This window comes from Cherax quadricarinatus, chromosome 5 (assembly GCF_038502225.1).
Source record: "Cherax quadricarinatus isolate ZL_2023a chromosome 5, ASM3850222v1, whole genome shotgun sequence".
NCBI classification, from domain to species: Eukaryota; Metazoa; Arthropoda; class Malacostraca; order Decapoda; family Parastacidae; genus Cherax; species Cherax quadricarinatus.
The window spans coordinates 52791750-52809181 of record NC_091296.1 but is presented as its reverse complement, the minus strand read 5'-3'; the positions used below and the strand labels follow the sequence as shown (position 1 = coordinate 52809181).

Below are 17432 nucleotides of genomic sequence, written 5' to 3'. Positions count from 1 at the left end.
GGGAGGTGGTAATTTCATGCACTGGCCAGGGAGGTATACCATCTTTTAGGAGTGAAGAAGAGCAGAATGTAAGTGTGGTGGAGGTACGTGAGGCATTACGTAGAATGAAAGGGGGTAAAGCAGCTGGAACTGATGGGATCATGACAGAAATGTTAAAAGCAGGGGGGGATATAGTGTTGGAGTGGTTGGTACTTTTGTTTAATAAATGTATGAAAGAGGGGAAGGTACCTAGGGATTGGCGGAGAGCATGTATAGTCCCTTTATATAAAGGGAAAGGGGACAAAAGAGATTGTAAAAATTATAGAGGAATAAGTTTACTGAGTATACCAGGAAAAGTATACGGTAGAGTTATAATTGAAAGAATTAGAGGTAAGACAGAATGTAGGATTGCGGATGAGCAAGGAGGTTTCAGAGTGGGTAGGGGATGTGTAGATCAAGTGTTTACATTGAAGCATATATGTGAACAGTATTTAGATAAAGGTAGGGAAGTTTTTATTGCATTTATGGATTTAGAAAAGGCATATGATAGAGTGGATAGAGGAGCAATGTGGCAGATGTTGCAAGTTTATGGAATAGGTGGTAAGTTACTAAATGCTGTAAAGAGCTTTTATGAGGATAGTGAGGCTCAGGTTAGGGTGTGTAGAAGAGAGGGAGAATACTTCCCGGTAAAAGTAGGTCTTAGACAGGGATGTGTAATGTCACCATGGTTGTTTAATATATTTATAGATGGGGTTGTAAAGGAAGTAAATGCTAGGGTGTTCGGGAGAGGGGTGGGATTAAATTATGGGGAATCAAATTCAAAATGGGAATTGACAGTTACTTTTTGCTGATGATACTGTGCTTATGGGAGATTCTAAAGAAAAATTGCAAAGGTTAGTGGATGAGTTTGAGAATGTGTGTAAAGGTAGAAAGTTGAAAGTGAACATAGAAAAGAGTAAGGTGATGAGGGTATCAAATGATTTAGATAAAGAAAAAATGGATATCAAATTGGGGAGGAGGAGTATGGAAGAAGTGAATGTTTTCAGATACTTGGGAGTTGACGTGTCGGCGGATGGATTTATGAAGGATGAGGTTAATCATAGAATTGATGAGGGAGAAAAGGTGAGTGGTGCGTTGAGGTATATGTGGAGTCAAAAAACGTTATCTATGGAGGCAAAGAAGGGAATGTATGAAAGTATAGTAGTACCAACACTCTTATATGGATGTGAAGCTTGGGTGGTAAATGCAGCAGCGAGGAGACGGTTGGAGGCAGTGGAGATGTCCTGTCTAAGGGCAATGTGTGGTGTAAATATTATGCAGAAAATTCGGAGTGTGGAAATTAGGAGAAGGTGTGGAGTTAATAAAAGCATTAGTCAGAGGGCAGAAGAGGGGTTGTTGAGGTGGTTTGGTCATTTAGAGAGAATGGATCAAAGTAGAATGACATGGAAAGCATATAAATCTATAGGGGAAGGAAAGGGGTAGGGGTCGTCCTCGAAAGGGTTGGAAAGAGGGGGTAAAGGAGGTTTTGTGGGCGAGTGACTTGGACTTCCAGCAAGCGTGCATGAGCGTGTTAGATAGGAGTGAATGGAGATGAATGATACTTGGGACCTGACGATCTGTTGGAGTGTGAGCAGGGTAATATTTAGTGAAGGGATTCAGGGAAACCGGTTATTTTCATATAGTCGGATTTGAGTCCTGGAAATGGGAAGTACAATGCCTGCACTTTAAAGGAGGGGTTTGGGATATTGGCAGTTTGGAGGGATATGTTGTGTATCTTTATACGTATATGCTTCTAAACTGTTGTATTCTGAGCACCTCTGCAAAAGCAGTGATAATGTGTGAGTGTGGTGAAAGTGTTGAATGATGATGAAAGTATTTTCTTTTTGGGGATTTTCTTTCATTTTTGGGTCACCCTGCCTCGGTGGGAGACGACCGACTTGTTGAAAAAAAATATATATATATATATGTCGTGCCGAATATGTAAAACTGGTCAATTAGCAAGAACTCATTTAAAATTAAGTCCTTTCTGAAATTTTCTCTTATACGTTTAAAAATATTTTTTTTTCATTAATGTTAATGTAAAAAAATTTAATTTTGCACCAAAAGCATCTTAGAAAACTTACCTAACCTTATTATAACAAGAGCAATTTATTTTAGCCTAACCCAACTAAATATATTTTAAATACGTTTACAATAATTTAGTACTAAACAAACACAATCAAATATATTTGTTTCGTTAGGTTCAGAATAATTTTGGCGAAATTATTGCTTACACAAATTTTCACTTGTCTTATATGGCAAGATGAGCGTTGCTATTTAAGCCAAGATCGCAAGTTCTGCCTATTCGGCACGACATATATATATGCATACGTATATATATGCCGAAAGGTAAAACTTGCTATTTTGGCTTAAATAGCAACGCTCTTACCGAATAAGGCAAGCGAAAATTTGTGTATGCAGTAATTTCGCAAAAATCATTCTGAACCTAACGAAAAAAAATATATTTCATTGTGTTTGTTTTTTATCAAATTATTGTAAAATTAACTAAAATGTGTTTAGTTGAATTAGGCTAAATTAAATTGAGCTTTTTATAATAAGGTTAGATAAGTTTTCTAAAGTTCTTTTGGTACAAAATAACTAATTTTAACTGTGAAAGTGGTTGTGTCAGCAGGTGAGTCTGTGAAAGTGGTTGTGTCGGCAGGTGGGTCTGAAAGTGGTTGTGTCGGCAGGTGGGTCTGAAAGTGGTTGTGTCGGCAGGTGGGTCTGTGGAAGATGTGACGAGTCACAGAATCAAAAATAAAAGCATCAGAAGTGTTGAAAATCTATGGAAAGATGTCAGTGGATGAAAAGAAGGGAGAGGGGGGATGTATCCTAACACAGTGATGGCAACACTTATAGGGAGGTGAGATATGGTATATCTAAGTCGGAGGTTATTGAGAATTTTGATGGTGGTTAAGTTTTGATAATAGTTTAGTTTTGATAGTGGTTAAGTTCTGATGGTGGTTAAGTTTTCATAGTGGTTAAGTTTTGATAGTGGTTAATTAAGTTTAGATGGCGGTTAAGTTTTGATAGTGGCTAAGTTTAGATGGTGGTTAAGTATAGATGGTTAAGTTTTGATGGTGGTTAAGTTTAGATGGTGGTTAAGTTTTGACAGCGGTTAAGTTTAGATGGTGGTTAAGTATAGATGGTTGTTAAGTTTTGATGGTGGTTAAGTTTAGATGGTGGTTAGGTTTAGATGGTGGTTAAGTTTAGATGGTGGTTAAGTTTTGATAAAGGTTAAGTTTTGATAATGGTTAAGTTTTGATAGTGGTTAAGTTTAGATGGTGGTTAAGTATAGATGGTTGTTAAGTTTTGATGGTGGTTAAGTTTAGATGGTGGTTAAGTTTTGATAGTGGTTAAGTTTAGATGGTGGTTAAGTTTTGATAGTGGTTAAGTTTAGATGGTGGTTAAGTTTTTGATAAAGGTTAAGTTTTGAAAGTGGTTAAGTTTTGATAGCGGTTAAGTTTTGATAGTGATTAAGTTTTGATTGTGGTTAAGTGTTGATGGTGATAAAGTTTATTTTTTGTTATTGTTGCAGTGTTTCGTGTTCCACCTGTACAAAGGTGTCCGGGCTGGTGGCGGCATCGGTGACGAGATAGAAGCTCCAGACGGTGATGAATATGAACTCTACCGTATCATCTTCGACATCACCTTCTTCTTCTTCATCATTGTCATCCTCTTGGCTATCATTCAGGGTAAGTCATGTCTCGTTATGTTGCACATTCTCTTAAACCCACCAATTAGAGACGAAATTTAAGCGACGATATTTGTGTTAGAGCTGGACTAGTATCAAATTCAGAACCAACTAAAACTTTCTGCAAATTTAATCCGCAGTTTGTGGGTGAAAAGTAAATTGTTTCAGTCATGGATGTGTTTCTTTTATTCTAGACATTTTTTATTATTATTATTATTACTACTACAAAACCTCGTAGGGTTACTTGAACATTTTTGAGTGAGTTATCTCTGAATCCATTATTCATTTTTTTATGCATTCCAGCGCATAACATAAGGAGAGAAGTAAATAATGAAACTGACTGTTATAGGAATGCAGTTAGAAGCCTGAGTAGATCTATAACCCACTATGATAACATGATTATTATTTATTATAATCAGAACTAAGCGCTAAACCCACCAGAGTCACACAGCGCTTAAGAATAGGGTGTGGGAACTGTAATGTGCTTGATCTAAAACTAGCAATGGTGGAGACAACAGAGGTAGAATTAGTAATATAACATGAACGTAGATGAGTACGTTTATGAAGCAACTTACATTGTGTACAGACTGATGTAGTAGCCAAGCTTAGGCTTCGTTACAAGTACTTCTGTCAGTTTGGCAGACACATGATCAAACCAAATGCAAAGTATATTGTCAGCCCTATGGTCACTATCTTGAACATTATGTACTTTATTGTCCACTTATTAAGGAATATAGAGATAGTATAATAACCTATGTGATATGTCAAGGTATCCTATTAATGAAAATAACATACCAGACATATTAAGCAAATTTCCTAAATTTGCTTGCAACAGATAAGTGAACCGTTGATATAAATCCAGATATACTGTTGTCAACCCTTTTTTAGGGCCTAGTCCCTAGGCCTTTTGTGTATCCATATGCTCTTGCGGTACCGTCCACAGGAAGGCTACATATGGGGTGCACAATCAACTAGCTGCTTCGGCGGCAAAATCTAAAATCTGACGCAGAGTTTGACAGTAGTCCTGTCAAAGTTTATATTTGGTTATGTCTACATCAGCTGGTGATGCAAACTCCCAGAGGTACTTGTATTATTATAATCATAACTAAGCTCTAAGAAGTACTTGTAGCCAAGCAGAAACCTGGAAGTGTCATCAAGGAGTCTGCTGATATTGTTCCAGTCACAGTATTTTGCCTTTTTGTTCTTTACAATAAAATTTGCGTGGAAGACTAGGCTACAAATACAGCTACATATGTTAAGGAGTCTGCTGATTTTGTTGCATGTGTCATAGATGTGCGGCTCCTGTGTGATAGTGATGATAAATGGACTGATTAGTGTCAGTATCCCTCTGTTTCAAGTTAATGAAATTCAGTTGAAGTTCTGTTTTGCAAGATACAAGCAACACATGACCAGACGATACTTATACAAGACTTACCCTATTATATAGAATTTGTAAATCAGGAAACGTTTGAGAAATGTAGAATCTGTTGTCCCTTAACTTTCAGATTTTTATACTCTCAAAATAATTTCTCTATATTCTTTAGGATATTTGATTTTCAGACACTTTAGGTAATATTGTCATTCAGATGGTCGATACTTGTGTTCGCTGCCTTCATGTTAATTTTTTCCCATAGGTCTTATCATCGATGCCTTTGGTGAGCTGAGAGATCAGTTGGAGTCAGTGAAGGAGAACCTGGAGAGCAATTGCTTCATCTGTGGTATAGGCAGTGACTACTTCGATGCTGTTCCGCATGGCTTCGATATGCACGTCCTCAAGGAACATAATTTAGCTAACTACATGTAAGTTTATTGCACTTGTTTAGGTTTTGTTGCTTACATTTGATAACTATTTCAGAAACCAGTTCAAACTGGACTAGCATAGTGTTGGGTGGCTGTGGTAATGGGATAGTAATCCAACCGTGCCCATTACAAATATACCCAAGAGCAGCATTAATTTCTAATTTGGATTAAGCAAGTTCCCAGAGCGCTACCGCATCCGCATTTCCTGTGCTAGTCGGTATAGGAATGAATGGGTTGGCTCTTAAACACAGTTCTAGCCTAACATAATTATTACCTTTCCTGAGAGTTTGACAGTTGTGGAAAATTTTGGATTTTCTTAAATTCAGCATGTGTAAATTTGAATAATACAATAATTGTGTGATAAAATATTATGCTGATTTGGCCATTTCGAGTAAGGGGGGTGTAGAACAGCTGCTGGGGGATACCAGTGAAAAGCCATGTTGAATTTAATGTGTGAGCACTGGTCTTAATTGTGCAATGTAATTTGGCGTTTTCCGAGGCCAAATTGGTGTATACTGGTCTCAATTCGTAATTTAGAAATTGCTGACACGTTCCTGCTGAAGACTCGGGACAGGAAATTTATGGGACCTCAAGAATTGCATGTGGATGGCCGAAAATAAATGCGGACATCACTCACAGAGAAGTGCATCATAGTCTTTGCATTTAGATCACTAGCTGGCCAGTGTAGGGTCTAGGTGTTCAGCAGGTGTTGTGGTGTGATCCATCTACAGTAATTAAATGGTAAGTGTTAATACCAATTATATTTGTTGTTCCCAGCAAGCTTAATCCTGTACAGTCCACACAACTTTAATTACCAGAGTAGCTGGTAATTAATATTATTATAATTTAATATTATAATTATTAACTTAATGTCAGGTCTAGCTTTTTGTGAAAGTGGAGAGGAAGTGGGCATTCGAAGGAGTTGCAGTTCAGCGACCTACTGTGACTAAGTTTCACTTATCTCACCCAAATTACTTGCAGGCAATAATTCAGGTAATGCCCTGTAAACCTCCTGCAGGTAATTTACAAGGTGAGCATGTGTGTCAGCGTGCCTCGTTGTGCTCCGGGTTTTCTCGTGTTTTCACGGTCGCTCTTACGTGCTAGAACTTTAATTTGTGCCATCAATCCTATACGATACATCCCTCTAGCGCCTGGAACCAATCTTGAGCGGAAAACATTATATACTGAGTCAAAAAAAGGAGAATTAGTGTGCACTACCTAGCAGAGTTTACTGCCAGAGGGGAATCATAGGCCTGTGTTCCGTGTGCAAAATAATAATAATAGAACTTTTCTTTGTCAGAGGAAAGAAAGTCTCACTGATAACATTGTGTATACACAGTGTATAGTGTATACTACAGTGGCTCCCTAGTATATAGATGATAAAGGCTAAAGTGTCATTTGAAAATAGGTGAATTTGTAAATGAAGTGATAAGCCTATAGAGGCAGGTGCCAGAAGTCGCCAGAAACTTACCACAGAGGTCAGCTGTTTTAATAATCTTCCTGGCCTGCTAGTGTACACGCATATAATCTAGTGATACCAGTGAATAGCAGAATACAGTGTTGTAGTAGCAACTAACCAGTATTATAATGGTACTTAGTGGAGTGGAGTGACTTTCATTAGTTTCTTTTTTCTTGAAATACCAGACGTTACTGTGAATGTCATATAACCTGTAGTTACCAGCGGTCGCAATATACACAACGAGAAGCAATTATTACTACAGAAAAAGCGTCCTTCCTCCAAAATTTCCACCAGTCAACTATAGTGATAATATAGCATTTATTGTGGTGGAGACGAAAAAAACCTAGAAAAGCTAGATACAGCTATTGATAAACAAGGGTTGAGGCTCGACCGTTCGTCATTGGAGGAGCTGCCAGCAGTCACCGGTTCTTCAACACGCAAGTTATACTTTTGTATCAGTCAAATCACATATTACTCGGGTATATAATTTCTAGGAGATCCTTCATGTGTTAGCCCAAATCACCGACCAGTATGTTTTAAATAAGTGACCCACTGATCAGATCAGACTGGTTCTGAACCCTCGACTGGTCCGAACCCTCGACTGGTCCGAACCCTTGACTGGTTTCAAACGGATTCGTTGGACAATAAAGCAGACTGTAAACGGATGGGGTTGTAGGCGCCTTTATCAAACACAAACAATAAATATAAATCAGGAACGTACATGGTAAGCTGTCCAATATACAAGTACAGTTAGAAATAGAAATACAAATAGCTAGAGCTTCATTTAAGGAGGTTATTAATAGAGTATTCAAGAGGTTGCTAGTAGAATTACAGTAAATCAACCATTCAAATCATTATGAAGCTCTGTGTAGTCTGCAGTCAATCAATCAATTTTTGTGGAAATTGGTGTCATGCCCCTTGTGCAGATATCCAAGAACTAGCTACAAGCAGTATTAAAACAGGGAAGTGTTTTTGGGTATGCCCAAATGAGATAAATCTGTGGACTAAAATCACAAGGGTATTAAAAGAGGATAACATCAAAGCTGCTTTCATAGAAAACCTGGAAGCTTTCTACAACAGATGGGAACATAAAAAGTCTGGGCTGAATGGTACTGCCCTTGATACTGGCCATGTAGTCAGAAACTGTAAGGCTGGAGGTGATGTCCTGGTAGTCAGTAAATGTGGGGCTGATAGTGCTGTCTTGGGAGACAGTAATGGTGAAGCTGGAGGTGCTGTCCTGGGAGACAGTAATGGTGAAGCTGGAGGTGCTGTCCTGGGAGACAGTAATGGTGAAGCTGGAGGTGCTGTCCTGGGAGACAGTAATGGTGAAGCTGGAGATTTTGTCCAGGTAGTCGGGAATTATACGCAGGAAGGAATACATATAAATGACCTCATAGGGGACAGGAGCCGTAGTGGGGAAACAAGTGTAGTCAAAGATAAGATAAAACCAATATTGCAAACTAGAAATACCACAGGAAATAGCAAACAAGAGGACTCCACTAGCAATAGTGAGGATATATTACCAAAAACAACTGGTGGGAGCTCCATTGTTGGTGCTAGGGAGGATAGGAATAAGACAGGTAAACATGCACCAACAGGGAATACAGTCACAGAAACCCAAGGCAAACGGAAACCAAGCCTGTGCACATACTATGCACTTGGTATCTGCAGACATGGGAAATCTGGAAAAACAGACGGGACGTGCAACTATGACCACCCTAGAAAATGCCGTGCCCATATGACAACAGGAAAATGCAAACTCCCTTCCTGTAAGCTTTTTCACCCTGAAATGTGTACCTCTTCAGTACAGGAAAGACTGTGCTATAACTTAAATTGCCAGGCACACCATCTAAAGGGGACAAAAAGATACAAAACATCCAGGCCATGGGAAAACCTAGGTAGCCACAGCCACTCAAGAGGGAGAGGTTTTTTAGTGCCAGGAAGGAAAAAAAACTGGCAGGAAATGGCAGAAATCGTACACCAAATCCAGTCATTCCTGGAGTGGAACCACAGTCGATGGCCTCCACTCCAAACCAACAGATACAGATACTAATGCCGGAAAAAATCCCCCCCCCCCAGTACCAACAATACCACCAGTCCGATGACATTCTTCTTTGCAAATATACAGGGTCTAAAGCCAGCAACAAACAACAAAATACCTTTCATCCGTGGACTGCTTGCAGAGGCAAAGGCAATGTTCGCGGCTTTCACTGAGACCCACATAAAGGATCACTTGGACAACGAAATATGGATCCCAGGTTACAACCTATACAGATGTGACAGAGTGAACAGGCAAAAGGGGGGGATGGTTGGCCTGTACATTGCAGAGTCACTTGTTTGCACAGAACTGCTTAATGCCTCAAATGATGTAGTGGAAGTTTTAGCAGTAAAGATCGAGAACCAAAACCTAGTCATTGTGGTAGTCTACAAGCCTCCGGATGCAACATCCCAGCAATTCCAGGAACAGCTGTTAAAAATTGACCACTGTCTGGAAAATCTTCCAGCTCCTGCACCCAACATCTTGCTCCTGGGGGATTTCAACTTAAGGCACCTAAAATGGAGGAATATAGCAAATAATATTGTTGCAGTAATAGCACCAGGAGGCAGCTCTGATGAAAACTCACACTCACACGAGCTTTTAAATCTCTGCACAAAATTCAATTTAAACCAGCAAATAATAGAGCCTACTAGACTGGAGAATACACTAGACCTCATCTTCACTAACAATGATGATCTGATAAGAAATGTCACCATATCAAAAACAATATACTCAGATCACAACATAATTGAGGTTCAGACATGTATGCGCGGAGCCCCAGACCGACATAATGAGATTAGTCACGAGGGAGCATTCACCAAATTCAACTTCAATAACAAAAACATAAAGTGGGACCAAGTAAACCAAGTCCTAACCGATATAAGCTGGGAAGATATACTAAGCAACACAGACCCCAACTTATGCCTAGAACAGATTAACTTGGTGGCACTCGATGTATGCACAAGGCTTATTCCTCTAAGAAAAAGGAGGAGTAGATGTAAAATAGAAAGAGACAGGCGCTCCCTTTACAGGCGACGGAAAAGAATAACAGAGCGGCTAAAAGAGGTCAATATATCTGAAATGCGTAGGGAGACACTGGTCAGAGAAATAGCAAGCATCGAACTTAAGCTAAATGAATCTTATAGGAGTCAGGAATCGCGGGAAGAACTAAAAGCCATAAATGAAATCGAAAGAAACCCAAAGTATTTCTTCTCCTATGCCAAATCAAAGTCGAGAACAACGTCCAGTATTGGGCCCCTACTTAAACAAGATGGGTCCTACACAGATGACAGCAAGGAAATGAGTGAGCTACTCAAGTCCCAATATGACTCAGTTTTTAGCAAGCCGCTAACCAGACTGAGAGTCGAAGATCAAAATGAATTTTTTATGGGAGAGCCACAGAATTTGGTTAACACAAGCCTATCCGATGTTATCCTGACGCCAAATGACTTCGAACAGGCGATAAATGACATGCCCATGCACTCTGCCCCAGGGCCAGACTCATGGAACTCCGTGTTCATCAAGAACTGCAAGAAGCCCCTATCACGAGCCTTTACCATCCTATGGAGAGGGAGCATGGACACGGGGGTCGTCCCACAGTTACTAAAAACAACAGACATAGCCCCACTCCACAAAGGGGGGCAGTAAAGCAACAGCAAAGAACTACAGACCGATAGCACTAACATCCCATATCATAAAAATCTTTGCAAGGGTCCTAAGAAGCAAGATCACCACCCATCTAGAAACCCATCAGTTACACAACCCAGGGCAACATGGGTTTAGAACAGGTCGCTTCTGTCTGTCTCAACTATTGGATCACTACGACAAGGTCCTAGATGCACTAGAAGACAAAAAGAATGCAGATGTAATATATACAGACTTTGCAAAAGCCTTCGACAAGTGTGATCATGGCGTAATAGCGCACAAAATGCGTGCTAAAGGAATAACAGGAAAAGTCGGTCGATGGATCTATAATTTCCTCACTAACAGAACACAGAGTAGTAGTCAACAGAGTAAAGTCCGAGGCAGCTACGGTGAAAAGCTCTGTTCCACAAGGCACAGTACTCGCTCCCATCTTGTTCCTCATCCTCATATCTGACATAGACAAGGATGTCAGCCACAGCACTGTGTCTTCCTTTGCAGATGACACCCGAATCTGCATGACAGTGTCTTCCATTGCAGACACTGCAAGGCTCCAGGCAGACATCAACCAAATCTTTCAGTGGGCTGCAGAAAACAATATGAAGTTCAACGATGAGAAATTTCAATTACTCAGATATGGTAAACACGAGGAAATTAAATCTTCATCAGAGTACAAAACAAATTCTGGTCACAAAATAGAGCGAAACACCAACGTCAAAGACCTGGGAGTGATCATGTCGGAGGATCTCACCTTCAAGGACCATAACATTGTATCAATCGCATCTGCTAGAAAAATGACAGGATGGATAATGAGAACCTTCAAAACTAGGGAGGCCAAGCCCATGATGACACTCTTCAGGTCACTTGTTCTATCTAGGCTGGAATATTGCTGCACACTAACAGCACCTTTCAAGGCAGGTGAAATTGCTGACCTAGAAAATGTACAGAGAACCTTCACGGCGCGCATAACGGAGATAAAACACCTCAATTACTGGGAGCGCTTGAGGTTCCTAAACCTGTATTCCCTGGAACGCAGGCGGGAGAGATACATGATTATATACACCTGGAAAATCCTAGAGGGACTAGTACCGAACTTGCACACGAAAATCACTCACTACGAAAGCAAAAGACTTGGCAGACGATGCAACATCCCCCCAATGAAAAGCAGGGGTGTCACTAGCACGTTAAGAGACCATACAATAAGTGTCAGGGGCCCGAGACTGTTCAACTGCCTCCCAGCATACATAAGGGGGATTACCAACAGACCCCTGGCAGTCTTCAAGCTGGCACTGGACAAGCACCTAAAGTCGGTTCCTGACCAGCCGGGCTGTGGCTCGTACGTTGGTTTGCATGCAGCCAGCAGTAACAGCCTGCTTGATCAGGCTCTGATCCACCAGGAGGCCTGGTCACAGACCGGGCCGCGGGGGCGTTGACCCCCGGAACTCTCTCCAGGTAAACTCCAGGTAATAATAATTTTCACAGCAGTGGTTTGAAAACAAATGATATATTATACTGGACTCTTGTCACTTTAATCTCTTATAATTCATATGCCTGCACAAAAACAATACTCTAACACAATTTCTTCCCACAATTTGTTTTTCTGTAGTGGGAGGCGCATATATATTCAATGATAAACCTCTGAGAAACGAGTAATCAATGTTTTACACCATTTTTTTATATTTCATGTTACTGCTCTCACTTGTTTCCTCTGTATTAAATAATAGCATTATTAATCAGCATTAGGTGTAGTTGGTATCTAAGAGATGGTTGGGAGTAGAAAGTGAGCTGTCACCTTTTCTCTCAGGTTCTTCTTGATGCATCTGATCAACAAAGATGAAACAGAGTACACTGGACAGGAGACGTACGTGTGGAATATGTATCAGCAAAGGTGTTGGGACTTCTTCCCTGTTGGCGACTGCTTCAGGAAGCAATACGAGGAGGAGCTGTCTGGTGGAGGGTCCGCCAGCTGAGCTGCTGCTTTCTCAATGCTCCTTTACTTCATATATAACTTTTTCCAGTTCAACTATATGGTGTTGGATTTACCCATTAAAAATATTTATTGATATAATTGATCACGTAAATAAAAATAGGGAGATAATTTCATCATAGTGGCAAATAAAAACCACGATTGAATATTCCACTGCTGTCATGCGGCTATGCCTGGCAGTTATTTGCAGGTGTCAGTCTTATTTATCTGAAGTGAATAAAATCAGCTAGTTTGTTCAGCGAGCTCAAATATATTCATGTATATATTCACCAGCAGAAATAACCATAACTTAATTCAAAGATTAAATAGATATTGAAATGATTTTGCACTTGAATTAGTTATATATCGAAGACAATTGCAGTTAGTCTCAAGAGTGATATGTATAAAAAAATTTTAGTTAAGCACTACAAAGATTTTGTAAGAAAAAGTGACAAACTAATTCTTTAGATTTTTCTAGGCAGAAATAAGTGTTGCAAATTATACATATGCCTTCGTTTCATTCTTGATTAATAAATTATTTATTAATCTATTATCAATCCTTGTGAATCAGTTAGTGTGTGATTAGAGAAAATAAAGAATGTTCTTAAGGCAATGATACTTCCGTATTAAGAGCATGGTTAACTAACATATTCCACATTTAAAGTATCCCCCAAGTTCGTGAAGTGGTTCATTTTGTCAGTAATTTATTGTATTTCTTGAGCGTGTATATGGGCTAAGTGGTGTGAGGCATGTATGGTAATTTAAAATGTACCACTGTACCTAAGATGGTGCTGTACTCTTAACACTCGAAACCATGGCTCCCAACATGGCTCTCAACACTGTCAACAATACCATAGCCCTAGAATGGTACAATGCATCAAAATAGTACCATGACCCTAAAACGGTACCCCCTCTCTCCCTCCCCCCATTCCAACCGCTTGCAATAGGTAAATCCACTGTTAGTGATACCTCTCCACTTTTTATTATTTTCGTGGAAACTAACAAATCATAATTTAATGTGGCCTTAATAGTAAATACTGTGAATACTATTTGTTATCACTGTACATTTTAGTTTGTGTTTTCTAAGTCTATGTGCTGTTATATTTATGCATTACCGGCGTTCAAGATGGTGGTCATTTGGGATCCTCCTATGTTACCTTGTACTGCACATGTTATTAGGCCACAGTAGCTTGGGAAGGATGCCGCTATCACCTCGGCCCCAGGAGCTTTGAAAGCATAGGCCAGAAGTTGCAAAAACCAAGGCCACAAGCAAGCAAGATTCGATATATCAGGCCATCGTCTCAGTAAGCCTACTAATCAGTTATTGTAAATAGTGAAGCATGTGGCATTACAGCTTTCCGGAGCAGCATTTGAGATGCTGCCCTGGAGGGTTCTCTCTCAAGTGTGTTTGTATATATATATATATATATATATATATATATATATATATATATATATATATATATATATATATATATATATATAATATGTGTGTGTGCTGAGAATTTACTTTCTTCCCAATTTTAGGGTTTAAAGCATCTTTAACTGATAGATCCAGTTTACCCAAAGACCGGTGTTAATGACCTCAAGTAATCGAAGCTACTAAAGCGGAAAGAAGTAAAATCTTCCCATTTCACATGCTGTGATTCTCCACCCACCTCTCTAGGCTTTGTCTTCTGAGATCAGTTAACTTTAAACTTGTGGCCTTGCCTGGGCTCACAGGCTATGACACTTCTTTCTGCCATCAACTACAGTAGGCTATAGATGGTAGGTTTTCCGAGAATGTCAGTTATTGCCGTAGAGAATAAATTTCAATAAAACAATTACATTTGTCTATACTGGTTTATGCTTTATTCCTATTACTGCCACGACTCACAACAATTCATATAATATCATGGCCTCAACTGCCTCATGTTGCTTCTCTTGATCAAGAACTATGCTGAGGTGCCCTAGTAATAATTACTTTGTTCTGGTAATATGCTACTCTAATTACTATTATTATATTTATAAGGAAAAGCTAAACCTGTAGGGGTTCTAGACTTGGAAAATAAGAGATAATCAGCTTTTACTCAAGGGAAGGGAAAATTCTGGTTCTCTTAATAAACTTTATTATTATTGCTTTTATTGGGGGTGGGAGCACTAAACCTGTAGGGATCATACAGGTCCAGATGAATGGGCGGCTATCATATTCAATCCAAGGAAAGGGAGAGCAGCTCCATTTCCTTGAATGAGGAGCCCTTCACTTGCATGAAGGCAGTGTAACTGGACCAACTTGGAGATCATGGAAGGTGAAGGAAACGTATATGTATATGATCTAACACCGGTATACCAGAGTGAAACTGAGGATAATGGGTAAGAGGAAAATGGTCCCACCAGATGACTCAAGTGAAACAGGTAGACTTGGAAAAAATGAATGTTTAGAAGATACAATACAGTGTAAGCAGAAGTGATACAGGTAATGAGACACTCGTGCAGCACTTGGGTATTCTTACTGAGGGAACTTCACCAAGCAGTCGCTTCCTCAGTCCAAATACAGAGAAGAATGACCCACGAAATCGTAATAACACAACTGCAAACAAATCACGGTATGGGTGGGGTTAGAACCCGTGGCAAGTGAGTCGTAAAACTCCAGACCAGTGTGTAAGCCACTGGGCCAACTGACTACAATAAGAGTCATCCAACTAGGTATATTTATACACTACAGGGAGGTTAGCATGGGCCCCACTGTGACCACAAATGATTTTTTTACAGCTGAATCCCCCATGACCGGCCCAATACCAAGCCACGATTACCAGACGGAGAGTTGAGACTCCATGCACTGATTAACATACACAAGTTTGGCACTTCACTTGAAACGTAAGTACTTTAATTAAGAAGCTTTCAGTGCTATTAAGTTGCATCCCTCCCGGGGATTAAGTGCCCAGAAAGGGGCAATTTCTTCAATTTTACACCATTTTCAACAAAATCAAATCAAATAGCCCCAAACAAACACTGTAGGCATTCCATTACGTTCATGGAGAAGCAGTAAACCTGCAGGGGTTATACAGCACATGGGAGACAATCAGGTTGCATCCAAGGGTATTATTATAATCAAAACCAATTACTAAATCCATCATCCAAATGGAGCACAAGTTCAATTTTATCAATCTAGAACCCCTTCACTAGCAAATGTTGCAGTTGGAAGGCAATGTGAATTGTGACGTGAGCACACTTCTGGAAAGACAGCAGCTGAATAAATGAAGGTGAATGTATTTTTCTTTGGGTCACCCTGCCTTGGTAGGTCATTGAGGTATGTTACGCCCTTTGTTCACAATTTAAGAAGGGTCATTTGATTAATGTGTAATTTCGGCTTTTTCACTTAATATTATATTATTGGTTGCTTTATTCGTAGCTAAAATAAAGGTGCTTTGCTTTATAATATTATCTAGATATAAATTATTTATGTTGTCTGATAGGATGTTTTATAAACTTGCAGTGTTTAGTATTCTTATGCTGAATTACCTTGTGGTCGTTTGTGCCTCACAAACTGTCACTCATTTCGAGGTGACGTCGAGCAAGGTAATTTTGCGCCTGGTAGTTCATTCTCACCTCTGGTTGAGAAAGCACCCACCTAAGGAACTCTCTCATACTCTCCCTTTAAAAACTCCAGGAGAACCTCTGGACCGCGTTCTCTCAGTTTGAGCGAGAGAGTGTTGAATTACGTCTGTTGGAAATACTTGGTGGATTACGCCTGTGTAGTTATCCACTATGTGAAGCAGTTTGCCAAAGAGACTTAACCCGCTGAAGTCTCGTGGTAGTCTCTAACCAGTTCTAACTGTAGTGAATTTATGTGTATAACTGATTAATGAGTGTAATAAGTGTAATAAGTTCACTATTTTGCCATTATATTCCAAAGCTCATTTATTTGATTACCACTTTATTGTTCACCACAACTTATATTAGTCCCTTTTATATTATAATTTTATATTATAATTCTAACTTTAAAGAATTACCCTTAAAGTACTACCTACTATCATATTCCCAAGCTCCATTTTTTTGATCATCACTTTATTTTTTCACCACAAATTATTTTAGTCCCTTTTATATTGTCTCCTTTATTTTGGCTTTAAAAAACTACGTTAGCTCATTATTTTTACATTTGTTAAATAATTCAGGTGCTATTTTTTAGCTTTAGAATATTTACTTTGTTTTATACTTAATTCTAACTATAGATTCACTACAAATCTTATGATTACAACTTGTGCATTGATCCTGATACCAACCTCTTATTGAATGACTTAAATGAATCAAACAGTTACTGTAATTACTACACAGCAGAACAATCAAAGGCACTTCTCAGAGCCAACAAAAACATAACTGTCTTTAACTACAATATCAGATCTTTAAGCAAGCATTACGATGACCTCATAGCATTACTAAATTCCTTGCATGCCAATATGTCCATCATTACACTAACTGAAACCTGGCTAAAGCCTGATACTACAGATGTCTATGCCATTCCTGGTTACACAGCCATACACAACTGTAGGACAGATCAACAAGGGGGTGGCACAGCTATATACTACTCAGACCAACTAGAATGTATCACTAATACTTGCACAAGGGATGAACATGGGGAATATATAATAGCTAAATTCAAATCCAAATACCTACAAAAACCTCTCACATTGATAAACATCTACAGAGTTCCACAGTCAAACATTAGCCAATTTAGTCAAAACCTAGGAAGTATGATAACTGATGCACGCATGAACAAAAATCACTTACTACTCTCAGGTGACTTCAATATAAATCTCCTGCAAGACCAGGACCCACA

General features: G+C 39.3%; 1 protein-coding gene across 13 annotated transcripts in view; it reads left to right on the top strand.

The window, feature by feature from the left end:
- Positions 1-14452, top strand: part of RyR (Ryanodine receptor) — a 388707-nt gene extending 374255 nt beyond the window's left edge. For all 13 annotated transcript variants that reach the window (XM_070101968.1, XM_070101970.1, XM_070101962.1 and 10 more), the window contains 3 exons: positions 3557-3713; positions 5347-5512; positions 12455-14452. In XM_070101968.1, coding sequence (XP_069958069.1) covers positions 3557-3713; positions 5347-5512; positions 12455-12620 — 489 coding nt within the window. In that variant the 3' untranslated portion in view covers positions 12621-14452. The remainder of the gene's footprint in view (positions 1-3556; positions 3714-5346; positions 5513-12454) is intronic.
- The last annotated feature ends 2980 nt before the right edge of the window (positions 14453-17432 follow it).